This window comes from Cannabis sativa, chromosome X, assembly GCF_029168945.1.
Source record: "Cannabis sativa cultivar Pink pepper isolate KNU-18-1 chromosome X, ASM2916894v1, whole genome shotgun sequence".
Classification (NCBI taxonomy): domain Eukaryota; kingdom Viridiplantae; phylum Streptophyta; class Magnoliopsida; order Rosales; family Cannabaceae; genus Cannabis; species Cannabis sativa.
In genome coordinates, this window is record NC_083610.1 from 7,092,002 (window position 1) to 7,119,218 (window position 27,217).

A 27,217-nucleotide genomic window follows, 5' to 3' on the forward strand; every position below is an offset into this window, starting at 1 on the left:
CATGTAGATAGTCTCCAAATCCTCAATTAAGACAAAAAAAGCAGTGAACTTGGAAGGATTCTCTCTAGGGGTCTGTTTGGCTTTGCCAACAAACTTTCCCTTTTTCCCATTGCCTTGCCTGTTGTTGTTAGACCTTTTATCGCCCGAACTTGAATTGCTTGGGTACTGAGGGAGCTGAACGGATGTTTAGCCAGAGGGAGCTTGTGGCTGACTAGGCTTAAGCTCGACTTCTGCTCGCTGAATGGCCTCCTCAAGCTTGATAAAACCATCTGCACGATCGAGGAAGTCACTCATGGAATCTACTGGTCTGTCTCTCTTGTTTTCCTTCCAAAGCTCTCCGAGAACTTCGATGGCCCCCAGTATTGCGGTTTGTTTTCCTTCTTCAGTTAATCGTGCCACTTTCGTCGCCTCTATCATGAACCTACTAATATAAGCTCACAGAGGTTCTCCTGGCCTTTGCTTCACTTCGACTAGGTCCTCTAAATGCAATGGGAGTTGGCGAGAAGAAGAGAATTGCGCATGGAATTCTGATGAGAAAGCCTTCCACGAGTTGAACCTTCCTGGTGTCAACTTGAAATACCATTGCTGGGCGACTTCTAAGAGTGTGGCAGGAAAAACTCTGCAACATACATTTCCTCGTACTCCTTGTAGGTCCATTTGCATTTCAAAATATTTGAGATGTGATAAGGGATCTTCTTTCCCAGTATACATCTTTCAGGTTAGCATCTTGAACTTGTGAGGCAACTCTAGAACATTGATCTCTAGAGAAAAAGGGGATCCACGTGCTCGGTCCAACTTTAGATTGTTGTTCTTCTGACCGGCTAGGCCTTGGAACATATTTTTCAGTTCATCCAACTGTGCCTGCACAGATGGATGAACTTGTTCGGTCTCTTGGCCGACCAAGGCCACATCAGGATCTCTTTGAGCCAGATTTTGAGCATGGGCCCCGGGCTAAGTGGCTGGCGAGACATACGGCTCGTCTAACCCTCTCCTTCTGTTTAGATCATCCTTGAGATTATGAGTTGTGCCCAGTCTATTAAATATTGATGCATTAGGTTATCTTAGTGACTGGTTGGTTTGGCCGATCGCTTCGCTAGAACCGTTAACCTAGGTGGAGTTATTAGGTATAACGTCTCCTGACAAATTACTAGATAAGGTATGGCTGCCTACCACTTGGCCCACATGTGGAACCTGTGACCGGAGATTGGGCGGCTGACCGTTCAGAGATTAAGAAGCGTTCCCGGCTAGATCTTCGTCTGACTCGCCCAGCGGGATGCTGGTCGCAGGTTGCTGATTAGTAGCCTAATAGGCCCTTCGTATCAGTACGGTGGCCTGTCTTGTTCGGTTGTCAATTGCTGCTTGTTGAGCCCTCAACGTTTCCACCTCTTTATCCCTCCATTCAGCGAACAGACGCCTTTGCTCTTCAAATGTAAGGTTCACTGCAACACGGAGCTCTTCCTGATCGTGATGCAGAGTGTTAATATGGCCTTGCATGAGTCCAAGAGCATCACCGAGGTTCTGGATCTCGGTGTTGTCTCCAACTGTTGTTTGGATATTTGTTACTGGTAGAATTTCAGCGCTGGGAATACCCTGATTGGCTGCTGAACTGGTATTTCCAGTCTCTTGCACACCAGGCGCGATTCCATTCAAAGGAGACGTCACACCCTGACCCATAGTTGGCGGTTGTTCAGGATTTGTGGCTGGTGGAACCCCTGCATTTCCTGGATTCTACAATGCAGGATCCACTGCTGGTGGATTCGCTGGATCGAGCATGCCTCTACGAGTCTGTACCACTATCGTGTTTATGAGTAAATTTGAAGTAAAGAGCGAGTTTGTGACCCTAGCTCTCAATGAAAGTACCAAAATGTTGATCTCGCTCTTAGCTAACGACAATAAGTCTTAATTGTAAGCAATAAGTGATATAATTTAAATATAATATGAAAAGATAAATAAAGAACACAGAGTTTTTAAAGAAGTTCAACCCCGAGCAGTTCGGTAATAGCCTACTCCCCTTGATTTGTATTGACTTAAGAACAAAGAATACATTGATTCTTCTCTTAGAGCTCTAACAGTGAAATCTCTAAGTATACTCTCTTAGATAATTCTTTCGACCCTTTTGCCCAGTGAGAATAGATCACTATTTATAGGGCTCTGTGCTTGAGGGAAGGTTTCCCCTTTTGTTTACAATGTCTATAATTGGTAAGATTACACATTAAATAAATAGAATACACTGATTGAAGGATTTGGACAGCTTGCCATATCTCTGTGATACGATCCCAGATTTATAGGGATTGCTTTTATGCTCTATGATGCAAATGCTGAAGTTGCTAAGTGTTGACATGCTGTTCCGTTTGTCCACTGCTCGGCTAGGAAGACTTCGTCCGTCCAGATGTATGTGGTGTTCTGTTCAGAACATCTTTTTCGGGCAGATATGGGGAGTCAATTCATTATGTCACCAGCCTGTGATGCCACGTCAGAGTGCCAAAATTGGAATAACAAAACTGCTCATTAATCCCAAAACTTTCCACCAACTCCAAGAGTGTGGAAGTTATAATGTTAAGAGGACAACTGTTAAAGAAAACATGTTCATCAACAAGATGACTATTCAAAAATTGTAAGAGACTGATTAGAGTGAGATGATGATGACAATAGATGAGATACGATATTTAATGATACAATGATGACAATGAGCAAGATACGATGAGAGACAACGGGTGAGATACAGTGATAATAACAGGTGAGATACAATGTTGAATGATTATATATAAAAATAATACATTATATTATGGAAAACACTTAAATTTTTCCTAGACTACCCTATTTACTTATTTTTATAATAGTAATATTTTTAACAAAGTAATTTAAAATGTTATATGTAATATATACATTAGAGTATAAATTTAAATTTTATAATATTAAATAAACCAATTAATAATAATCAATATTATTGTGAATAAATATATTTTTTTATTTTTTAATAAATAAAATATTATTAATAATATGTAATTAGATGATACAATTTTATTATTATTATATATTAGAGTAATTTTGTATGTATATTAAATTAATAAATAGTTTTTTATTATAACACTTATGGCCCGTTTACTAAATTGTAAGTGGAATCAGAATAATCAATGGGAGAAATGTATCGGTTTAAAATAGAAAATAATTAAAAAAAATATTTTATTATATTGTTTACTAAACTGTCCAGAAAGAAAACCAGAATCATATTATTTTGTTTACATAACTAGGAAAGGTAATCGAAATGCTTTAATTTGACAAAAATGCCATTATTAGAACATGTAATTAGTTTCTATTTATAGATTTTTAAAGGGCATGTTTGTCTTTATCATTTTTAATTAATAAAATTAAAATAAAAATAAATTAAGTTTTTTTTTTAGATGAAAAATAAATTAAGTTAGGAAAGGGAAAGGTATTTCCTATAAAAATGGGAGGAGAACCTTTTCCTTTTTTCTCCCTAATTTGTGTGGGTCCTGCTACTTTCTCTCTCTAAAAAATTTAGTAAACAATTGTATGGGAATCAATACCATACTATTCATTCCCATTCTCTTTAAGTAAACATAAACTAGCGACACACGACTATATTGTCTAGTTGGAAAAAAACAATTCTAAGTAAAATTAATCATTTAATCTGTTTTGTGAAACTAAAATCTTTGTGGGTTTTCGCAGCACCTGGTATTTGTAGAGACCCGAGCAGAGGAGAGAGAAAGAGAAATATTAGGATTGGGCTTATATTGGGTTTATTTTATTGGGCTTTGTTTAGGTTTTCACCACTTTGTATAAATACCATTTTTCCCTTTTTTATTGAGTAAAGAGAAATATACCAATTTTTAATATCCTAATATGGTATCAGATAAAATTGTCTATTCTCTCTCATTCTAAACCCATCACCTTCATCAAACCCTAACCCTAACCCTAGCCATGGTTCAGACAAGAGGTCGTTCATGCCGGCGGTCGCCAATGCCGTCGACCTCCCTTCTCTGGTTGAAGCTTCTCATCAGGTTCCTCGTGCGACTCCACCTCTGACAATCGTGCCGCCTCCTGAAGGTCCGTCTTCAACAGCTCCACCTCATTCGATGATCGCACCAGTCGACGGTTCCGTCGATGCTTCTCATTCACCGTTTGCTTCTCTGCCACCTGAGATCTTGACCGAAGACGCTACTCCGACCATTCTGCTGCCAACTTCGCGTCCCCCTAGACCTTCTTTTTCATCGCCGATCCCTACGACGGCTCTTCCAACGGGGTTCGCACCAGTCTCCTCGCTCCTCTATGGTTTTCCAGCACCGCCTCCTGTGGCTCCGATGGCTTCCCCTTCTTTTCCACCTGATTTTGGTTTCTTTGACACTCCTTGGGTAAATCTTGATCGACCTTCCATTGATGAACGCAATCCGTATCATCTTGGAATTGGAGACAACCCAAATTTTCTCATTGTTCCCTTCCAATTGACTGGCCAAGACAATTTCTGGTCATGGAAGCGCGCTGCCACGATCAACCTGGCTGCCAAGAATAAAACTCCATTTATCGAAGGTACTCTTCCTCATCCTCGAGTTAATCATCCTTATCGATCTGCTTGGGATCAATGCAATAGTATGGTTATGGCTTGGATATTGCGCATATGTCTCACGTGAAAATGCAGCGAGTATTATGTTTAAAGATTCGGCCCTTGCTATGTGGAATAACCTCCACGATCTGTTCAACCAAAGTAACATCCCTCAAATCTTTCATCTCAAGACCTCTTTAACTCGCATCAAACAAGGTGCCAACTCCATCACCACCTATTTTACTCAGCTGCAATCGCTATGGGACGAGCTCAATGAGTTTCAACCGTTCACGCCATGTTCTTGTGGCTGTACTTGTGGTGCGATGCAACAAATTCAAGATCACTATTCTCGTGATCAAATCTTGCAGTTTCTTACGGGTCTCAATGACTCCTATGCTGGTGCTCGTGATCAAATCTTGATGTTTGAGCCACTTCCTCCGCTGTCCAGGGTTTTTTCCATGATAGTTTAGCAAGAGCATCAACGCTCTCTTGCTCCTCCGAATGCTATGGCTGCTGCTGCTTCTTTAAGCCTCCCTCCTCCGTCCCAAAACAACAGCGGCAATCCTTCTCGGAGCAAGAAACCTCGCCCTACTTGTTCCCACTGCCTCAAACCTAGACATTTGGTTGAGAAATGTTACTTTCTCCATGGTTTTCCCCCCTGACTATGGTGACAAACACAAGCAAGATTCTGCCAAGTCCAACCAAGCTTCGACTACCATTGTTACGGGACAAGACACCACTTCACAGCTACAACTCAGCCGACCATTGATCCAACTTTTGAGTCAGCAACTCCAGCAGCCTTCTACTTCTAGTGATGCCGCTGCGGGTGCCTCTAATGTGTTTGGTAACCCTAATTTTTACTCTATTTTTTAGATTGTTGATAGTGGTGCTACTCACCACATATGCAATAATATTAGATGCTTTACTGACTTTGATCATAATATTATTGCTTCTTTAGTCACTTTGCCTAATGGCCAACAAATTAAAGTCACCACCTCTGGTGTGGTTCAGCTTAACAGAGATATTAGGCTGAAAAATGTTCTCTTTATTCCTGAATTTAGGTTCAATTTATTTTCAATGAATGAGTTTTTAGAAAATAACACTAACTTGCTGTTGTTTTCTGAATCTCGTTGTGTCATTCAGGACCCCTCTCGGAATTTGACGATTGGGACAGCTAAGAAAGTTGGGAAGCTCTTCTTCTTTGAGCAAGCAATTCGCTTTTTTACTTCTGATGATTTGATTTCAGCAAATAATACTTGTACTAATGATGATCCTTGGTATTTCCGTCTTGGACATCCTTCTATGTACATTTCTCGTTCAATAAATAAATAATTGCAATTTTCTTTGAAACCGAATGACTCTCATTGTGCTATTTGTCACTTTGCTAAGCAAAAACGTCTTCCTTTTCATTCTCAAAACAATATGACTGCTGCCCCTTTTGATTTGATACATATTGATACTTGGGGTCCTTTCCATATTGATAACATTGAAGGATATCGTTATTTTTCTACCATTGTGGATGATTTTTCTCGTTTTACTTGGGTTTATATGCTCACTAACAAATCTGATGTTTCCTTTCTAATTCCTCAGTTTTTTCAGCTTGTTGCAACTCAATATTCTATGAATATTAAGGCCATTCACTCCGACAATGCCAAGGAATTCAACCTTACTGCCTTTTATGCTTCGAATGGCGTCAACCATTTTCATTATTGTGTTGATCGACCCCAACAAAATTTGGTGGTTGAACGGAAATATCAACATATATTAAATGTGGCCCGAGCTCTTCTTTTTCAATCACATTTATCTTTACCTTATTGGAGTTATATTGTTAACACTGCTGTTTATCTTATTAATCGCACTCCTTCTAGGTTGCTTAAGATGAAATCTCCTTTTAAACTCTTACATAATAGGCAGCCCCCTTATGATCATCTTAAGGTTTTTGGGTGCCTTGCCTATGCATCTACTCTTGATGCTAAGCGCCATAAGTTTTCTCCTAGAGCTAAGGCTTGTATTTTTATTGGCTATCCTCATGGTATGAAAGCTTATACTTTATTAGATGTTGAGTCTCAAGAAATTTTTCACTCTCGTGATGTTATTTTTTATGAGAATATATTTCCTTTACATAATAAGAATTTGGATCCTAACATTAAAGATTTTTTTAATGCATCTCTTTTGCCCTCTACAGGATCAACAAAGTTCCAAGGACACAATGATTCTTTGGGTTTCGGCTTGCCCCAAAAAGAACAACCAACAACCACTACCACATCAAATGACACTGCCACATCTCCTCCGCGTGTCCAAACCACCAAATCTGGCCGAAAATCTCAGCCCCCATCTCACTTGAATGATTATGTTTGCACTCTTGATGGTACCTCTACTTCCACGACTCACCCTTTGTGCAATTTCTTGTGTTATGACAGGTTATCCCCTCAGTTTCGTGCTGCCATTTTGGCTGCCAATGCCATCGTTGCACCTACTACAAGCTATAACGAGGCAGCCACCATTTGCGAATGGAATCAAGCCATGGACACCGAAATCATTGCTCTTGTGGCTAACAAGACTTGGGATGTCGTTCCTCTTCCTCCCGGTGAACATGCTATAGGATGTAAGTGGGTCTATAACTATAAATATAATGAAAAAGGGGAGGTTGTTAGGTGTAAAGCCCGGTTGGTTGCCAAAGGCTATACCCAAAAACACAGGATAGACTACTTTGATACTTTAGCCCCCGTTGCAAAATTTAATACTCTATAAATATTACTTGCTATTTCAGCAATCAAAAATTGGTCCTTATATCAATTGGACATCAATAATGCCTTCTTGCATGGTGATTTGCATGAAACTATCTACATGCAACTCCCCAAAGGCTATACACCTCCGGGCATTGTCCCCAAAAATGCCGTTTGCAAGCTAAACAAAGTCTATATGGTTTGAAACAAGCCTCTAGACAATGGTATACTAAACTTAGTCAATACCTTTTAGCTAATGGTTTTAAACAATCTCCTAATGATCATACTTTGTTTATCAAGAATACTAACAATACTTTCTTAGCTATTCTTGTGTATGTTGATGATATTGTCATTGCTTCTAACAATGATGTTGTTGTCCAGAATTTTAAGAAGCAATTACACTCGACTTTTCAGCTAAAAGACCTTGGTCCTCTTCGATTTTTTTTGGGGTTGGAATTAGGTCGTTCCTCGGCTGGAATTTTCGTTTCTCAGCGGCCTTTTACACTTCAACTTCTTCATGATACAGGTTTTTTGGGAGCCAAAGTTGCCTCCACTCCCATGGAACCCAATATTAAATTGAGCAAAGATGTTGGCACCCCTCTTTCGGACCCAACCATTTATAGAAGACTCATTGGTAAGCTTATTTATTTGTCCATTACTCGTCCGGACATCTTCTATGCTGTCAACCCTTTAAGTCAATTTTTACACGAGCCACGCACACCTCATTTACATGCAGCACATAGGATTCTTCAATATCTCAAAAGCACACCAGGACAAGGACTGATTTTTTTTATGCTAATTCTAATCCTCATTTGTGTGCTTTTGCTGAATCTAACTTTAAAGATGCAGAACCACAACTTAAAATTTTTTTCAGATGCAGATTGGGGCTCTTGTGTTGACACCAGAAGGTCCATCACAGGGTATTGTGTATTTCTTGGTTTCATGGAAGTCCAAAAAGTAGCCAACTGTTTCAAAGTCTTCCGCTGAAGCTGAGTATCGCGCCATGGCCCAAGCTACTTGCGAAATCACTTGGATCCTTGCTCTTTTATCAGACTTTGGCATCCATTACACCAGCCCACCTGTCTTGTATTGTGATAATACCACCGCTATACACATCTCTGAAGCTGACTGTCACATTGTGAGGGAAAAGCTCCAACAAGTTCGTCTCAAACTCCTACATGTTTCTACAAAGGACAACATTGCCGATATCTTAACTAAACCGTTATTTCCCAATCAATTTCAATCTCGTGTATCCAAGATGAAGCTTCATAATTTGTACACTTCATCTTCAGGGGGTGTATTAGGATTGGGTTTATATTTATTGGGCTTTGTTTAGATTTTTACCACTTTGTATAAATACAACTTTTAATATCATAAGAAACAAAGGAAGTAAGAAATCCCCACAATTTTTTTTGGTTTTCCAGTTTGTTCTTTTCCTTTCTCAGGAAATTTTGGGCTTTCCCGACAACGTTTGGGCTGAACCGATCACCATCTTCAAAATCATTTAATCTGCTTTAATTTATTAAAAAAAGCAAATACGGAAGAAGAAAATTAAGGAAAACAGTTATGGCAGAAAACTGAACTTAAAAAGCGACCTTTGTTTCTCTGTCCTTTGGCCCAACGATGAAAAACGACGACAGCGGGAACCTGAGAAGCAATGTTCCCATCCGCGAATCCCAATATCCACATTGGCTATCTACTTCCTTGTGCGGCCATGGTACCTTCTGATGGAGCTCACGATGCGTAATTCTTTGGATAATTCTCAGTTTGGAGGGACTGCCAGTTATTCAAATATTTTCTTGCATTGCTTTGTTCTTTGATTTGTCCTTAGGTCTCCATGGAAGCTTTGATCGAGCTTTGCGACCTGATTGCGCAGAACCCAATCCAATTATCTGAGAAGCTGTCTTGGATTTGTAGCCGATGTCCCTCGCCCGAGGCTCTCGTCGCTGGATCTCCTAGGGTTTCGCGCCCTCAGCTCAATGCCGTCCTTGCCGTGGCTCGGTTCCTTTCTAAATGCCCAGATTCCGCCGATCTCCGTCCTAAAGCAGTGGTCTTGGAGTTCTTTCGTTCTATTTTGGCTTCATTCAATCAATCGTTTTGGCCGCAAGCGTTCGGCACAGATGCGATTGCTTCGTTCTTTGTTGATTTTCTGGGATATGTATGGAAAGCTGCCGAATCGTCGCCGGATTTCACAGCTGAGATAGCCGAGTTCACAGGCGAGGTTGTGGTTTCGGCCATCAGTAATGGAGGAGATTTGGGAATTTCTAGGGCTTTTCTAATGGCCCTGTCCCAGAGCTTCCCTCCAATTTCGGCTTCGGACGCAGAAAAATTGATTAACCTTCTCCTTGATCAGCTGGCAGCGTCTGGTCCTCTGGTTCAGTCTCCAGCCACTCCGAGGGAACGAATTCGAGTGACCTCCGAGACTTCTTCATCACAAAGCTCACCTTTGAGTGTGAAGCATTACCAGCCGAATGAAAGTTCAAGCCCAGGAAATGAAACGAGCCAAATTTCGTGTTCGTCTGGCAGTGCAGCTTCCCGGGTCGCAGATGAGGCAACTAGTGCTTCGTCAAGAGGTTCAATGGCGGCTGGCATTTTGTGGAAGAGTGGTATTGATCAAATGAGTGGGAATTTTGGGTTCAATGAGGGAGGTGGAGCTACGTTGCTTAGGCAGCAAGTGTCTTCTTTTGAGGAAGAGCCTGTGGAGAGTTTGGAGAAGCAAGAAATTGCTTTCAAATTGATTGCTCACATTTTAGATAAAGTCCGTATCGACGCTGGGCTATTGGAGCACGTTAGGCTAATAGCAAAGAGGCAGCTCCAGTCGATGACAGTCTTTTTGAAGGTAATCTCTTTAGTGTTTTTTTTTCCCCGCAAAGTGAATCTCTTATATGGTTATTATTTGACCATATAGTTATTGCAATGAAATGTATTTTGTTTCGAGAGTATCGTTTGAGAAACTTTGAACTTATTAAAGACAAGGAAATATTAAATTCAGATGACCCGTATAATTGGTATCGTGTTGGACAGATAAGGAAGCGCGATTGGAATGAACATGGCTCACTTCTGAAGGCTAGAATCAATACAAAACTGTTAGTTTATAAAGCTGCTGCTACATTGACTCTCAGGAGCCTTGCTTGCTTTGATTCTGATGGGAAAGTGGCTAAGAAGTTGGCACATGAGACTCTAACATTATTTATGGATGCTGCTGAAGCATGTTTACTTTCAGTGTGGCGTAAGTTGAGAATCTGTGAAGAACTCTTTGGTTCCTTGCTTGCTGGGCTTTCACAAATTGCAATAACTCGAGGGGGCCAATCACTTCGGATTTTGCTCATCCGGCTCAAGCCTGTTGTACTAACTGTATGTGCTCAGGTAAAACAGTTTAGATGTAGATTGCTTTATTAATATATAATGTGATGAAGACAAATATCTATTTACCTTTTCCCTATATGTAATAGCAACAGGCTGATACTTGGGCAACCAACCAGGGAGCAATGTTTGAGAGCGTCATGAAGACAAGCTGTGAAATAATTGAATCTTGCTGGAGCAAGGAGCGACCTCCTGTAGATACATTCATTATGGGTTTGGCTGCAAGTATTCGTGAACGAAATGACTATGATGAACAAGTTGGTTTATTGCTTTTGTTTAATATATATACCTGTGGACTTGCGCTTGTTTTGTAATCAAATACTTTGGAATTATATGGATTTACGTATAAATAACTATATATGACAGATCTACCTAAGAATCAGATTGCGAAATAAATCTAATTTTTCTACATATTATTGATTTCATAGATTCATAGCCTTTTTTCAAAGGAAAACATTAACTTTTATTAGTGATCAGACAATAGGAAGAAGAGTACAAAAAAGAAGAGTAAATTCATAGTTATTGATGATTTCATTTTATATTGTTTCTTATATCAGGTTGAGAAAGACAAACCAGCTCTACCAATTGTGCAGCTTAATATTATTCGTCTGCTAGCAGATTTAATTGTTGCGGTGAACAAGTCTGAAGTAGTGGACATGATTTTACCTTTATTTATTGAGAGCCTGGAAGAGGGTGATGCTTCGGCTCCTAGTTTATTGCGACTCCGAGTATGGAATCTTAGTCTTTAAAGCGTGCATTTTATGTTATTTCTTTAACCTTACTTCGATCTCATGATTTATTTACACTATGTTTGGTTGAAAGGAAAGAAAAGTAGAAGGAAAGAAAATTAATGAGGGATAGAAAATGGAGAAGATAGAAAAGAAAATAGGTTTGTCTTAAGTTGTTTGGTAGAGAGGGAGGAAGGAATAAAATGATCAAAGAAAAATTACAATTTATTAAATAAATTATTTGGAATAAAAATAAGGGTAAATAAGTTTTGAATTTCAGGTATGTTATAAAACTTTTCTCCTCAACTTTCTCTCCAAGTTTGGAAGGAATAAATTTGTTGGGGTCCTCTAACTTTTTTCCACCCCCTTTTCTTTCCTACCATTCATACAACTTTCTTTTCTTCTCTTCACTTTTCTCTCCAATATACCCTCCACTTTTCTCTTCTACCAAACGTAGTGTTAAGGTTACTTGGATTGTAAATCAAATTGCTTATTGCTTCATTCAATTTGATGGCATTTTCTAAAATCTTGTTTTAATAATTTTTTGCAGCTTCTTGATGCTGTATCACACATGGCAAGTTTAGGTTTTGAAAAGTCCTATCGTGAGACGGTTGTTTTGATGACAAGAAGTTACTTACATAAGCTTTCGAGTGTAGGATCTGCTGAAAGTAAAACAGTGGCGCCTGAGGCTACAACAGAGCGTGTTGAGGTCAGTGTTTCATCAGAAATATGAACCCTAATATTACTATTGAGTTACTTGTTGAAATATAATGTTCAATGGATTCTCACTGGTTCAATCACATTCTAGACTCTTCCAGCAGGGTTCCTTCTCATTGCTAGTGGTCTTAAGAATACTAAGTTGCGTTCAGATTATCGTTACCGTTTGCTATCTTTGTGCTCTGATGTAGGCCTTGCTGCTGAATCAAAAAGTGGAAGGTAGAGCACTCTTAGAAAACAATTATGCTGCTGTGCTAGTCTTTGTAGTTTTGATTTTGCTATGTGTGCAGTGTTCTGCAAGGCTTCAGTGACGTTGATTCATGCAGTTATTTTATTCTAGTTTTTTATTTTTTTAATATTTTTTCTTAAAAATGTATTCTAATATTGCAGAAGTGGAGCAGATTTCCTTGGGCCTCTACTTCCTGCTGTTGCTGAAATATGTTCTGATTTTGATCCGACCTTAGACGTGGAACCTTCACTTTTGAAGTTATTTCGTAACCTGTGGTTCTATGTTGCTTTGTTTGGTTTAGCGCCTCCCATACAAAAAACACAGCCACCAACAACGAAGTCAGTATCCACTACATTGAACAGTGTGGGTAGCATGGGGACAATTGCTCTTCAAGCGGTTGGGGGTCCGTACATGTGGAATACACAATGGTCTTCTGCTGTGCAGCGAATTGCTCAAGGGACACCTCCACTGGTAAGTTTGTGATGAATATCTTGGATTATTCACTTTCGTTCCTGCTCTCTTGCCTTGGAACTCTTTTTATTTTAATTAGAAAAAGTTTATTAGTTGTGTAATTTTTTAAATTAATGAATGTCATGTTATTGGCTAATGTTTCATTAAGAAGAAAAGACTGATCAGTGAAAAATTATTTTGGGGTATGGAAGGATGAACTGTGTTCTGAATCCATGTCCAACCTAGGAGTTTATTATAACATCTTTGGTTGAGCCAGTAGGTTTTGGGAAAGACACCAAACTATGGTCTGTATAATTTTCAAAAGACAAAAGAATAAAAAATAAAAAATAAAACTCAAGCAAAGCCATCTATTTTTTTTTCTCTTTACAAATCGTGTAGAACTGTTTTTTTTTTTTTTAATGTTGACCTCTTATTGAAGAATTATGAGTTTGAGTTTAAGGAGCACTGTTTTGTTGCAAAATTACAGTTGGTACTAAAAACCCAGTTTCTATGGGTGCAAGTAGAGTTTATCCTACTTGACAATAGCTGAGAGATCAAACATGATAAAAATATTTGGACTGAAGAAAGTTTATCACATTGAACTCCTGATGATTGGCTACACCTACTAGCTTTGTGTATTCATTGTGCTTACTGTTCGTTAATCTCCTTGTATCAGCACCTGTCATTCAAAGTCATTAATCAATCATCTTTTTTTTACACGTGTTGTACCTTTTGGATTTCCGTGTTGAACTCAGGCTTATTTCTTTCAATGTATATGCTTGTAGTTTTGTGTCTGTCTTGTGAGTAATTTTGAGGCTATTGTACCATTTCCGTAGGTTGTTAGTTCTGTGAAATGGCTTGAGGATGAGTTGGAGCTCAATGCTCTCCACAACCCTGGAAGCCGCCGAGGAAGTGGAAATGAGAAAGCTGCTCTTGCCCAAAGATCTGCTCTCTCTTCTGCTCTTGGAGGGCGCATTGATGTTGGATCAATGAGCACAATTTCAGGTAATTTATTCTCTTCTTAGTGAATTTAAGATTTGTGTTTGTGCTTCATACAAAAAAATAAAATAAGATTTTTGTTTGTGCCCTTTTGAGATTGTTTGAGAGTAAATACTTATTTATTGGTTTTAGTTGAACAAAATATTGTTTCGCTCTTCCCCTTCCTTTTTGAGTGCTGCTTCATTACTTGTTTACAAGACATCAACACTGATTTTATGAAGGTAGAAATTCTCTTACTTTTCAATATTCTCATCTACTGTTTCAAATGGTACTTTTCAATGGTTGCAGGAGTAAAGGCAACCTATCTTCTTGCAGTAGCATTTTTGGAGATCATTCGCTTTGGCAGTAATGGTGGCATCCTGAATGGCAACGCTAGTTTAACTGCTTCTAGAAGTGCGTTTAGTTGTGTATTCGAGTACTTAAAAACACCAAACCTTTTGCCAGCTGTTTTTCAATGCTTAATGGCAATTGTCCATCGAGCTTTTGACACAGCAGTATTATGGCTGGTATGTATTTCTTGTGAGAAAACTTCTAAACTTAGCTCTTTTTATTTTCTCCTTTTCCCAACAATATCAGTTTCTTTTTCTGAAGGATGCAACATGGAACCAGTTTACATTTTGAAAAGATAGCTAAAGTGATTTCTTCGCTATTGGATGCATATACATTATTTATTGTAACTGGCTGCGTTAACCTTTTTAACACGAGCGAATTTCTTATTATTTAGAAGAGTTGCTGTGACTATGCATTGTCAATGTCGTCTTTTTTTCATATGGTTTCAGGAGGATAGGATATCAGAAACAGGAAAGGAAGCTGAGGTCAGAGAATCAACTCTTTCTGTTCATGCCTGTTTTCTTATCAGAAGTATGTCCCAGAGGGAGGAACATATTCGTGATGTTGCAGTGAACTTGTTAACACAAATTAGAGATAGATTTCCACAGGTAAATTATGCCAGCAACAAGTACTCATTCACTTATTGTGCAATTTCCCTTACCTATTTAACTCTAAAAAATCTCAACATTTATACAGATTTTATGGAACTCTTCATGTTTCGATTCCCTGCTGTTCTCAATGCATAATGATTCTCCTTCTGCTGTTGTCAATGACCCTACTTGGGTGGCGACTGTTCGTTCTTTGTACCAAAAAGTTGTTCGAGAATGGATCATTAAATCACTGTCCTATGCTCCTTGCACTAGCCAGGGTCTTCTACAGGTTGAAAACTCTCCTCTGAGATAAAGTGTCCATCTCTCTAAGCATCAAAATATATGAACTTTTAGTGGCATTCTTTTCCTTGCCTAATTAAATTGTTTTCTTCTCATATGCCAAGAAATCTTGTTTCTTTGACTTTAAATGAAGGGTTGTCAATTTACAATATGTTGCTCTCTTGCTCAGTCATATTTTGAATCACTTCCCCGATTTTGGATCTTACCATTTACATTGACAGTCATAAAATCACATCTATTGGGAGGTGTTTTGTGGAAGCGCATTTAATTTTCCATGACCTCCTGAAAATTTGTATGGTGGTTTATGTTTCATAAATTCTTTAGAGATAATACATCTTTCAGACCACATGTTTTGTTTCAATTGGTTATTTTTATTTTAAGTAGTTTTTACGTGTAAAAGTACGTACCTTTATTGTTTTAATATCATACTGCAGGACAAGCTTTGTAAAGCAAACACATGGCAAAGAGCACAACATACAACTGATGTTGTTTCTCTTCTGTCTGAGATACGTATTGGTACAGCAAAAAGTGAGTGCTGGACTGGCATACGGACAGCAAATATCCCTGCTGTCATGGCTGCTGCTGCAGCAGCATCAGGAGCAAATTTAAAATTGACAGAAGCCTTTAATTTGGAGGTGCTCAGTACTGGGATAGTCAGTGCAACAGTGAAGTGCAACCATGCTGGAGAAATTGCTGGAATGAGAAGGTTGTTTAACAGCATTGGTGGATTTGATTCTGGTAACACACCAAGTGGGTTTGGGCTTGGTGCTGGCCTCCAGAGGCTGATATCTGGAGCGTTTCCTCATCAGTCACAGGCTGAGGATAACTCATTTAATGGGATGTTGCTGATCAAGTTTGTTCGTTTACTTCAAAAATTTGTTAATATTGCAGAAAAAGGTGGGGAAGTTGACAAGTCACAATTTCGTGAAACTTGTTCCCAAGCAACTGCATTACTTCTATCAAATTTGGTAAACAAAGATGTTCTTTTACCTTTTTATATTTCTAATATCTTGGTTGATATTCATGTACTTAAATTCTTAATCTATCCTATTCCAGGGTTCTGATTCAAAACAAAATGTAGAGGGCTGTTCACAACTTCTTCGTCTTCTCTGTTGGTGTCCAGCTTACATCTGTACACAAGATGCAATGGAAACTGGTGTTTTCATTTGGACATGGTTAGTTTCTGCTGCACCTGAATTGGGTTCTCTTGTCCTTGCTGAACTTGTTGATGCATGGTTGTGGACAATTGATACAAAACGGGGTCTTTTTGCATCTGATGTGAAGTATTCTGGGCCAGCTGCAAAATTAAGGCCTCACCTTGCTCCTGGGGAGCCAGAAGGGCTACCTGAAGTTGATCCCGTTGAACAAATAATGGCTCATAGACTGTGGCTTGGTTTTTTCATTGATCGCTTTGAGGTATGAAATTACATAACTTATGTCCCTGTGATCCTTTCTTTGCTCAAATAGATGCTTGAGCTGAACACTTGGTAATAGGGGCAGCTTTGAAAAGATAAATACAATCATGGTTTGTTAAATTGCAATATGTGTATTTCTTTGGGTGCCAGTTGTGGTTGGATATAATATTTGCACCAAATATGATTTTGCTCAATGAGGAAGGTACATGATGTAATAGATGAGTTCCTTTTTATTGGGATAGTAGGCATGCTTACAAATTTTCTTATTTGTTGAAACTGATGCAATCCTAATCTTCAATTCTTTTGTACCACGATTACATTTGTCTTTGACAATTTTTTTTAACTTTTCTACTTCCTTAGGTTACACATGGTATCTTGATGTATAATTTAATTATATTTGTCATATTACAATATTTATATATTTTCCATGATAATTGACATGGTATCTTGATGTATAATTTACTTTTCATCGTGTCATATCTTACTATGAATGTTGTAGATCAACGTCTTTTGTTTTGTGGTTTAAGATGATTCACATTATATTTTTTGTGTGCTGCCTTAGGTAGTTCGACATAATAGTGTTGAGCAACTTTTACTTCTTGGTCGAATGTTACAAGGGTCAACAAAGCTCCCATGGAACTTTTCACATCATCCTGCCGCTACTGGTACTTTTTTCACTGTAATGCTTCTTGGCCTGAAGTTTTGCTCGTGCCAATCCCAAGGAAATCTTCTGAATTTTAAAACAGGTCTTCAATTGCTAGAAGATCGTATCTACAGGTGAGAAATTTACTTCTTCATACTTGATGCAAACTCATTGACTTGTAATCTTGTCTTCTATGCTACATCATGTCCTTGACTTGTATCTAGTGCATCTATTTTCAACGAATATTTCTCTTTGTATAAACCAAAGTTTTTTTTGTTCTGAGACACACAAGGTGATTGCTTTATGTGAATCTTTATTGTGAAATAGAACCAAAGTTACAAAGTTTTCCAAGCAATTCAAGACCTTGCAATATCCCAACTGAGAAAGTCTAAACAATTAGAACAATAATCAACTAGGCTCCTTATTGACTTAGGTTCTATTTAATTATTTATTAATACAAATAGTCGGATTATGATTGGTATGCCGATTAGGATAACCACATAAACACAAATTTTCACCCAATAAAGAATGCTGACTTGGACATTCAGCCATGAACTTGTGCTTTTATTGCGCTTGGAATATTTTAGGCAAACAGTTAGTGTAATATTACCCCTAGTCCAAATCTTCCTTGTTGTAGTCTTCCCAAGTGACTCAAAATCTGTTAAGGATGTGTATTTGATAAGAACTTCCACCTCCCCTTGTTGCCCTTGGCTTTTTTTGCACACACTTAGAAGCTGGTTGGGTTCCACCACCAACTTTAAATCCGAAGATGGGAGGTGGAAAATTGGGTGGGTAGAGGTGGTGTTAGGTAGCTCCAACTTATATATGGCACCTTTCCTATACGAGCGAGGATTTTGTAGGGTCCATAATATCGAGTACTCAACTTCTTTGACTTGCATTGGGCCAAACGTCGCTATCTTTAGGGCCAATGTTTAAGAAAGACAAAGCCCCCCACTTCAAATTCCTTATGGTGACGTTTGGAATTAGCTTAGAGTTTATTGTAGTGTTCAGCTTTGAGCAGATGCATCTTATGTTTGTCTAATATTTTATTTGTCCTCTAGCAATTGAGTCAACAACATAATATGCCCTTCTTATAGCATATGAGGTAGGGTGGTGCTTGACCATAGACAATGAGGAGCATTTTTTTGGCTTAGTGGCACAAAGTGTTGTACCAATATACTATCCACAACGACCAATGATAATTTGGTTTGTTAAAAGTAAACCATCGTAAATAAGTTTCTAATCACTTGTTAGCCACCTCAGATAGGCCGTCTGATTGTGGATGATAAGCTGTACTCCTCTTCAAGTTAGAGCCTTGCAACCTGAATAATTTTTCCCAAAATTTGTAGAGAAAAGTTTTGTCACGGTCTGAGATAATTTACTAACGTACCCCTTGGTTAGCAAATCAACAACTTGTTTGCTTGGTTCGTACACAGTACATAGTTCCTTGCCTTCTACTTTTTCCTTGATGGAGTGTTAATCCATTTCCACGTGCATGGTTCTGCCGTGATGAACTTGATTAGGAACTATGTTTATAGTTAGCTTATTATCATAAAATAATCCTAAAGGGCTGGTAATTTTAAGTTCTTCCAAAACACGTTTCATCCAGATTAATTCATTCTCCTTAAGCAAGAGCTCTTAGTTTAGCTTTTGCTTAAGCAAGAGCTCCTTAAGCAAATGCGGCAAATTTTTTGAAGTCTGTCAACCTTTCATTCCTTTGAATCCCAAAGAGACTCAGGGCTTCAGGGTGTTGTGTGTAAACTTCAACTACACGCTTCAGTTGATGTAGTTTTTTCTTGAATTCTCAAATTGTCTTGTTCACTTATTCTAGAGATAATGTTGTCCCTTAAATAATGTTGGCATGTGCATTTTGGTTGTCTTGTACTGTTGGAAATAGATTTGTATACCTTTTCTATCTGAATTTGTGTTTGGCACAATCTTCTGTTTGATTCTCAAAGTCATCATTGGATTTGATACAGGGCCTCGTTGGGCTGGTTTGCTTTTGGGCCTGAATGGTATGATGCCAACAATACGAGTTTTGCCCAGAGTGAGGCTCAATCTGTATCTGTATTTGTGCACTACCTTTCAAATGAGCGTGTAGATGCAAGTCAATCTGATTCTAAGGGACGAGCACGTGAAAATGGGAGCAGTGTGGTTGATGTGGTAATATTATTGAATTGTAAAACTGAGATGTAGAACATAAATGCTTTTAATTAATGATATATGATCTGAATAAAAACAATAGGACCTTTAATATAGAGATACATAATATTTTAGTTCAGCCCTTCAGTTATTATATTGTTGGGATTGTGCATGACCTGATAGCAATACAAAGTAATAGTACTTACAAAATTGCAGAACGGTCAACATCACCCTGTTTGGGGCCAGATGGAGAACTATGTTGTGGGAAGAGAAAAGCGGAAGCTTCTACTTTTGATGCTATGTCAACATGAGGCTGATAGGCTTGAAATTTGGGCTCAACCCTCTAATGCTAAGTAAACTTAACAAGGAATCTATTAACTCTCTTGTATTTTATTTTATTTTTTGAAAATACAAAGAACCTTGCAATTGATTTGAGTGTAACTAGTGATGTTTTTCATTTTTATTTCAGGGAAAATACGTCGTCTCGGTCTAAAATTAACTCAGATAAATGGATTGAATATGCAAGGACTGCTTTCTCTGTGGATCCTCGCATAGCTATATCCTTAGCATCAAGGTTCCCAACAAACACATTCTTGAAGGCTGAAGTAACTCATTTAGTTCAGGTATGTCTTATTGTGGTTTGAATTTATTCAAGTTGAGGTGATTGGAAACAGCGATGGTGATTTAATGATAGGTGTCGTGTTGAAATTAATTTTCACATCTTAGTTTAGTTCTCAAAGTTGACATGAAAATGCCAATGATAATGGCCACTGAACAGTGCCCTCAGGGCTTTGATGTAGTGGCAAGGGCACCGTGAGTTGGGTCTGACTTAGGTAGAGCTCTCTGACCCTGTTGTCTCCTGCGACCTGGCGGGCCCACGGGGTATCCTCCTGTGGGATTAGTTGGGGTGGGAAAAAAAGTAATGGCCACTGAACAGTGAGGATAGTCCTAAAGGATTAGTGTCATTTGAAAATTAATGGCAATGACTTTTTATTCCAGATCAAAATTATGAGCTAGTTTCATATTTTGATGCACCTAGATTGAGACATCCCTAAACATGATATCTAGTAGTTCATGAGAATCCTTGTTCTATTAAACTTTGCTGATGCTTTATCATCTTATCATACTGCATAGCCTTTAAACTGGAATTTTCCTTGCAGTTGCATATATTGGATATCCGAAGCATCCCTGAAGTATTGCCTTATTTTGTTACCCCAAAGGCAGTAGATGAAAACTCTGGGCTTTTGCAACAATTACCACACTGGGCAGCTTGTTCTATTACACAAGCTCTCGAATTTCTTACTCCAGCATTTAAAGGGCATCCACGTGTAATGGCATATGTGCTTAGGGTCTTAGAGTCATATCCTCCTGAACGAGTAACATTCTTCATGCCACAGCTAGTTCAGGCATTGCGATATGATGAAGGGGTGAGTTATTCTGAAGACTTTTAGGTCTTGAACTATCCTTGCTTTATTTTTCCCTCTAACAATGGAAGGCTATGTTTTGGAGTTGCAGACTTTCATAATTTGTTATATGTATTGTACATCGATTTTGTTTTCACAATACTAGATTCTAATTCATACAAAAAACATTTTCCAGAGGTTAGTAGAAGGATATTTGCTGAGGGCAGCTCAAAGAAGTGATATATTTGCCCATATTTTAATCTGGCATTTACAGGTAATTGGTCTATTTAATACAACAACAATATTACTAGCTTTTTCCCCCCTCTGGGGAGGAGGTCCAGGGTTTATAATAATAAGATTTTGATGACAGGGTGAAGAATCAGGGCCAGAATCAGGGAAAGAAGTTGGCTCTGGGAAGGTATGTCTGCACCGTGCATTGTATTTATTGTAAAGTGGCAGTCTGCTGCCCTTTAACAATCAATTTCTTATGCGCCATTTACACACCTTCATATTAGTATGTCATTTATTTCTTGAAATATATGTTTGTTATAGTGTTACCAAGTACTTGGGCAGTTTGTTGAGCAGATTCACAATTTTCTGTGCCAGATGTGTGATGTGCTGCTATTACAATCAATTTCTTATGAGCCATTTACACACCTTCAAATTAGTATGATAGTTATTTCTTGAAATTCTCGTTTTTATAGTGTCACCAAGTACTCAAGCAGTTGACCTTTTAATTAAAAGTAGAAACAAAAATAAGCAGATTCACAATTTGCTGTGCCAGATGTGTGATGCGCTATAGAATTTTGTACAAAAATTGCTAAGCACATAAAAGATAAATGACACAAGAGAACACTTTCATATGCAAATCAATATATTAGGGAATAAAATTTCAAAGCTTCCAAAATTATGCACACTGAAAATTAATGGAAACAAAATATCACAATAATTTATTCAAACAACAATTCATTGAATAAAGAAGGGTAAATTGCGGCATAAATACCTAATGTTTCAGATTTTATACACTTAAATACCTAATGTTTATTTTTGGAGGCAAAAATACCTAATGTTACAATTCTCTTACACCGTTACTACCACTTTCGTTAACTCATAAATATGGACACGTGGAGGGTTCAGATGCATTATATTTATTTTTATTTTATTTTAAAACTTAATATTCTTAATATTAGAAACTAAATGCTACTTGTTAAAAAAAAAAAAAACCTGTTCTCATAACAATTTTTACATGATATTGGCACTTCAATTCGATAATCATGTTCCATATACTACACTGGTTCACTCACCTATGGTAATTTAGTTTTTGATATTGAGAATATCAAATTTTAAAATAAAATAAATAAATGTAATGCATTTTGGCCCTCCACGTGTCCATATTTATGAATTAATAACGGAAATGGTAGTAACAGTGTAAGAGAATTGTAACATTAGGTATTTTTGCCACCAAAAATAAACATTAGGTATTTAAGTGTATAAAATCAAAAACATTAGGTATTTATGCCGCAATTTACCCAATAAAGAATAACCCTTTTAATACAAAATCACCCTTTGACTTGAAAACTACTTGTGATAACAAGTCTTGCCAAGATCTTCGTAGGACTAAATAAGGAAACCAAATAAAGTCCTTGACGTGGAAACTTAGATACCAATCATTTTTAAGGGCGTGTTTGGAAGTCACTGGGTATTATTAGTAATTACACTACATTTTAAAAATACAATGTATGTTTGGAAATGAAATGGTAATTTCATATAAATTTCTACTGTCTTATTTGGCAAAATAGTAATTACACAGGAGAATAATATTTTTTAGTTGTTAATATATAAAGTGGAAAGTTTTTAGTAATTACACAATGTAATAACCCTCAATTCTCATGGGAGCCCATGAAAATTAGAGAGTGTAATTGTAACTTCGCAATCATCTCGAATTACACAGTTCCAGTATGGTCAGACAAACGTTCCTAATTACTTCCAGTTACACCCAAATCCGATTCTTTCATGGCTTTCCAAATGCACCCTTAAGGAAACAAAGATATTTATATAATATCGAGGTACAAATTTGTTTATTAAATGAGAATAAATATGGTTTTGTCTCCCTGAACTATGATGTTTGTAGAGTTGTCTTCTAAACTTCTTTTTGCTGCAAAAAATCTCCCCAAACTTTAGAAATTGTTGAACTATCCCCCTTCAGTTACATTCAACTCATTTTTGAAAGCCATATGCTTATCTTCATGTATAGTTGCAGTACGAAGGTCTATTTAACAACTTTAAGCTACCTGAAATTCAGTTTATTGACACTAAGCATACAAACATTAATTCTAAGAATACATATATATTCACATAATTCTTTATTAGACTACTATTTGTGCATTTATTTTTTGTTTGGACTCTTGAACTGCGCTAGATTAAAGTCACGTTTAGTGCTACATCAACTAATTGTTCATAGAATTCAGCAGAATGTAAAAGAAGGGGGGATATTTACAATAATTTTTTGAGTTCAGAGGAATTTTCGCAACAAAAAAAAACGTTCAGGAGACAAAGCTCGACATTTGTAATAGTGGAGAGGGGGGGCGACTAAATTCTATTTATTTATTAAATAAATATACACATTTCAATTACACCTGTGTCACAGAATAATAGCAAAATTATTATAATAATCTTAGTGGACACAAACTGTGCATCAATCTGATGGAGCAGCTAAACCGTCTTTCGAGGGAAATTGTCATTTTGAAAAGGATGCTAGGATTTTACACTTAAAATGGTAAATGTTAATGATGGTGGCATTAGCATTAGAAAATCAGTCTACTTGCTCAGAACGGAAATGTCACAAAACATTGTATTTTACAGTGTTTTATTTATTCATGTATCTATGAAACCATTTTCTTAACATGTTTTATACTAGGAAGTAGGAAGTTCTTTGCACAATGCAGCATCTTTTTTAACTAAAATATGTGGCAGCTAGTAGGCCCAGATTTCCCTTCTTTTTTTTATTTTTTCGTATTAACATTAGTTGTTCTAGTAATTTACGCACTATAAATTGTGTTTACTCTGATTTCAGAATACTCCATTCCAAGCCCTGCTGCCACTTGTTAGGGATCGTATTATTGACGGTTTCTCCCCAAAGGCACGTGACTTGTTTAAAAGAGAATTTGATTTCTTTGACAAGGTTACATCTATTTCAGGTGTCCTTTTTCCACTTCCCAAAGAGGAACGACGGGCAGGTATTAGGAGGTATACTTCTCAATCTTTAAATGATTTAGTCATTGAGAGATATATTTCATTTAAAATGATTTAGTGTAGAATCTCTCTCACTTGAACAGAGAGTTGGAAAAAATTGAAATGGAAGGAGATGACCTTTATCTACCAACAGCTCCTAACAAGCTTGTTAGGGGTATTCAGGTTGATAGTGGAATTCCCTTGCAGTCGGCAGCAAAAGTTCCTATTATGATTACGTTTAATGTGATTGATCGGGATGGAGACCACAATGTTGTAAAACCCCAAGCTTGCATTTTCAAGGTGTGCTTATTCGCTTACATTTTCAATTTTCTTTTGCCTTTGGGTTGGAACTTGTTACCATGATTCTAAGATTCATAAACAAAACTTGCCAGTATTTGGAAATGTTCACTTATCCCATGTTTGTAATTTTGTGGTTTTAATTCTTAGAATGCTTTGTGCTATCACAAATTAATTACAAACTTCATTGTATTGGCTTGAATAAATTCAAACTGAATACATGAAATGTCTTCTGATTTTGAAGTTACGGTAATTTTTTCCCATATTATGATTTCTCTTTGACTACAAGTATGGAGTTCAGTTATCTTACTAGAGTTTTCTAATATAAAAGGTAGGGGATGATTGTCGCCAAGATGTCCTTGCTCTTCAAGTGATTGCGCTTCTTAGAGATATATTTGAAGCTGTTGGACTAAATCTTTATTTGTTTCCTTATGGTGTACTTCCGACTGGCCCTGGGAGAGGCATAATTGAGGTATGTTTGTATGTTGCCTTGAAGTATTTAATTTGTTAGGTCTTTTCCTTGTGCACTTTTGCAAATTTACCACACGTTCTATTCTAATTCTACTGCCCATATCGTTTTTTGTGTATTTTATCATTTGGCACTATTTATAGGCAAATATAGACTACATATGAGACTGATTTTGGGTGAAATATCATGACCCAATCTCAATCCCATGGGTATTCCAATTATAAATGTCCAGCAATAAAACTAGTCTTTCTACTTTAATTTCTTTCAGAAAAGGTACTGTGATTGTATTGTTGCAAACTTGCATATGACTTCTCTCACCATCAATTTTACCCTGTAGGTGGTGCCTAATACTCGGAGTAGAAGTCAGATGGGTGAAACGACTGATGGTGGTTTATATGAGATTTTTCAGCAAGACTATGGTCCTGTAAGTTCTCCTAATTTTGAAGCTGCACGAGAGAACTTCATCATCAGCAGTGCAGGTTATGCAGTTGCCAGCCTCTTACTGCAGCCTAAGGATAGGCATAATGGCAATCTTTTATTTGACAAGTATGATCTTCTTAACTATTCTACAATTTCTTAAGTACTTTTATATAGCTTGTTGACAAAGAGAAAATTGTAACGGGTATGTATATGTGTGTGTAGTTTTGTTTGTTATAACTCTAACCATGTTGGAATATTGAGAGAAAAATAAAACGTATTGTTTATGATTTTAACATTCAGGTTTTTAGGTGAAGAATAAATTGCAAAACGACAATAAATATAAATGGTTGTTTGAATAGTCTTTTTATTTTTCGGTGTATAGAAGGGATAACAAAAAGTTCAGTACTGACACTGTTCCTATCGTGCAGCGTTGGAAGACTTGTTCATATTGATTTTGGTTTTATTTTGGAAACTTCACCCGGTGGAAATATGCGGTTTGAAAGTGCTCATTTTAAGCTTAGCCATGAAATGACTCAACTTTTAGATCCTTCGGGGGTCATGAAAAGTGAAACATGGCACCAGTTTGTGAGGTAGTGGAGGCCTTTGTTTTGTTTCTTTCTTAATTTTCTCTATGCTGAACTGACTTTTTTCTAAAGAGATTTGGGTATTCATTTTTACCTGAATTCTTTCTTTCAATTCAATGTGCCTCAGTTTGTGCGTCAAAGGATATCTTGCAGCTCGCCGTTATATGGATGGGATTATCAGCACAGTTCAGTTAATGCTAGACAGTGGATTGCCTTGCTTTAGCAGGGGTGATCCAATTGGTAATCTTCGCAAGAGATTTCATCCCGAAATGACTGATCGTGAGGCTGCAAATTTCATGATCCACGTCTGCACGGATGCTTACAACAAGTGGACCACTGCTGGGTACGATTTGATCCAGTATTTACAGCAGGGTATTGAGAAGTAGAAAGTGATTTTCAGAAGCCAACTTGTGCATGTACATGATCATTATTTGTAAGTTTATAAACATATGATATTTTTTCTTACCTAAATATAAATATATTTTTATTTTTTTTGGCGGTTTTTCCATCCTTGTAATTTAGATGAGGATTGTAAAAAGGTCATAGAATTCAATTTGAGTTCTTTGTTTCTACAGCTGTGGCTCCTCTCGCGAGGTTTGTAAAATTAGAGGTTGCTAGTTATCATTAGATTTTTTTCTTCCCTTAAATGGAACACTTGATTGCATTCATGGACAAGTCAATTTCCTTTTAGTGACTTTTTATTCTCAAGAATTTTGTTGTAATTTGGTAATTAGATAAATGCTATGAGTAATTAAAATATAAAAAAATAAAATTGAAGGATTTTATGTTGGGATAATTACATAAAATATTATTTTTTGTAAAATTTTTATATTTTTATGTTTAAGGATTTTTTTTTTACATTTTACGGTTCTTTTTATATTAATAATATAAAAATAACAAGAAAATTATATAAAAGTGATAGGAAAATAATATTTAAATATTAAAACAATAAAAATAATATATAGATAATAAAAAATTAATAATAAATTAACAAGAGTATAACATAGAAAGATTGTATTTTTTTTTTTATAAATAACATCATAAAAATTATAAAAATATTTAAAATTCTTTATAATCATATTTTTGTAATTTTTTGTTATTTTTGTGTATTTGTGAAATAATCTCTTGTTCGACCAAAATGACACATCTCCCCATTATTCCCCATTATTGTGGTAATTGGATAAATGCTGTTGATATTAAAATTAGACTGAGATGTAAAATGATTTTAAATTTTAAATTAAGTAAATATCTCTATTCTAAAAAAAAATTAACAAAATAATCATATATAATAAATTGGCTAATAAAAATTATAAGAAAAAATTAACAAAATAATCATATATAATAAATCGGCTAATAAAAATTATAAGAGTATATTTATTATGTATCAATTTTTTTCTAAAAAATATATTATTATTAAATTAAGTTATATAATTTTTTTATTATTCTATATTATAGATTATAGATTGTAACAATAACAAATAATTATATTAGATCATTAAATATATATAATTATTTGATATATTGTATTACTGAAAATTAATATACCGTAGAATAAAATTATATACTACAAAAAATTACAATACTAAATTAATATTCAAATATATATATTTTTATTAAAAT

General features: G+C 36.6%; 1 protein-coding gene across 2 annotated transcripts; it reads left to right on the forward strand.

Moving 5' to 3' along the window:
- The first annotated feature begins 8,696 nt into the window (after positions 1-8,696).
- On the forward strand, positions 8,697-26,305 carry LOC115703150 (phosphatidylinositol 4-kinase alpha 1). Of its 2 annotated transcripts, none has more exons than XM_030630650.2 (26): positions 8,697-10,126; positions 10,312-10,653; positions 10,740-10,907; positions 11,208-11,378; positions 11,929-12,087; positions 12,187-12,314; positions 12,486-12,795; positions 13,611-13,779; positions 14,062-14,279; positions 14,553-14,711; positions 14,800-14,982; positions 15,428-15,961; positions 16,050-16,409; positions 16,971-17,185; positions 19,031-19,214; positions 19,410-19,546; positions 19,663-19,816; positions 20,354-20,620; positions 20,793-20,870; positions 20,967-21,014; positions 23,670-23,842; positions 23,932-24,127; positions 24,456-24,596; positions 24,931-25,139; positions 25,442-25,603; positions 25,725-26,305. In XM_030630650.2, the coding sequence occupies exons 1-26, from the start codon at positions 9,125-9,127 to the stop codon at positions 25,981-25,983; spliced, it is 6,126 nt and encodes a 2,041-aa protein (XP_030486510.2). In that variant the 5' UTR covers positions 8,697-9,124; the 3' UTR covers positions 25,984-26,305. The 2 variants fall into 2 exon arrangements, with proteins under 2 accessions (XP_030486510.2, XP_030486512.2); XM_030630652.2 differs by having other exon boundaries at positions 10,746-10,907.
- Positions 26,306-27,217: the final 912 nt, after the last annotated feature.

What these genes read in the sequence shown, in the direction of transcription:
- LOC115703150 (XM_030630650.2), top strand. Translation starts at nt 9,125, where the DNA reads ATGGAAGCTTTGATCGAGCTTTGCGACCTGATTGCGCAGAACCCAATC. An exon ending in CGATGACAGTCTTTTTGAAG is followed by an intron (nt 10,127 to 10,311) that starts GTAATCTCTTTA and finishes CGTGTTGGACAG; the next exon opens with ATAAGGAAGCGCGATTGGAA. An exon ending in CTCAAGGGACACCTCCACTG is followed by an intron (nt 12,796 to 13,610) that starts GTAAGTTTGTGA and finishes CCATTTCCGTAG; the next exon opens with GTTGTTAGTTCTGTGAAATG.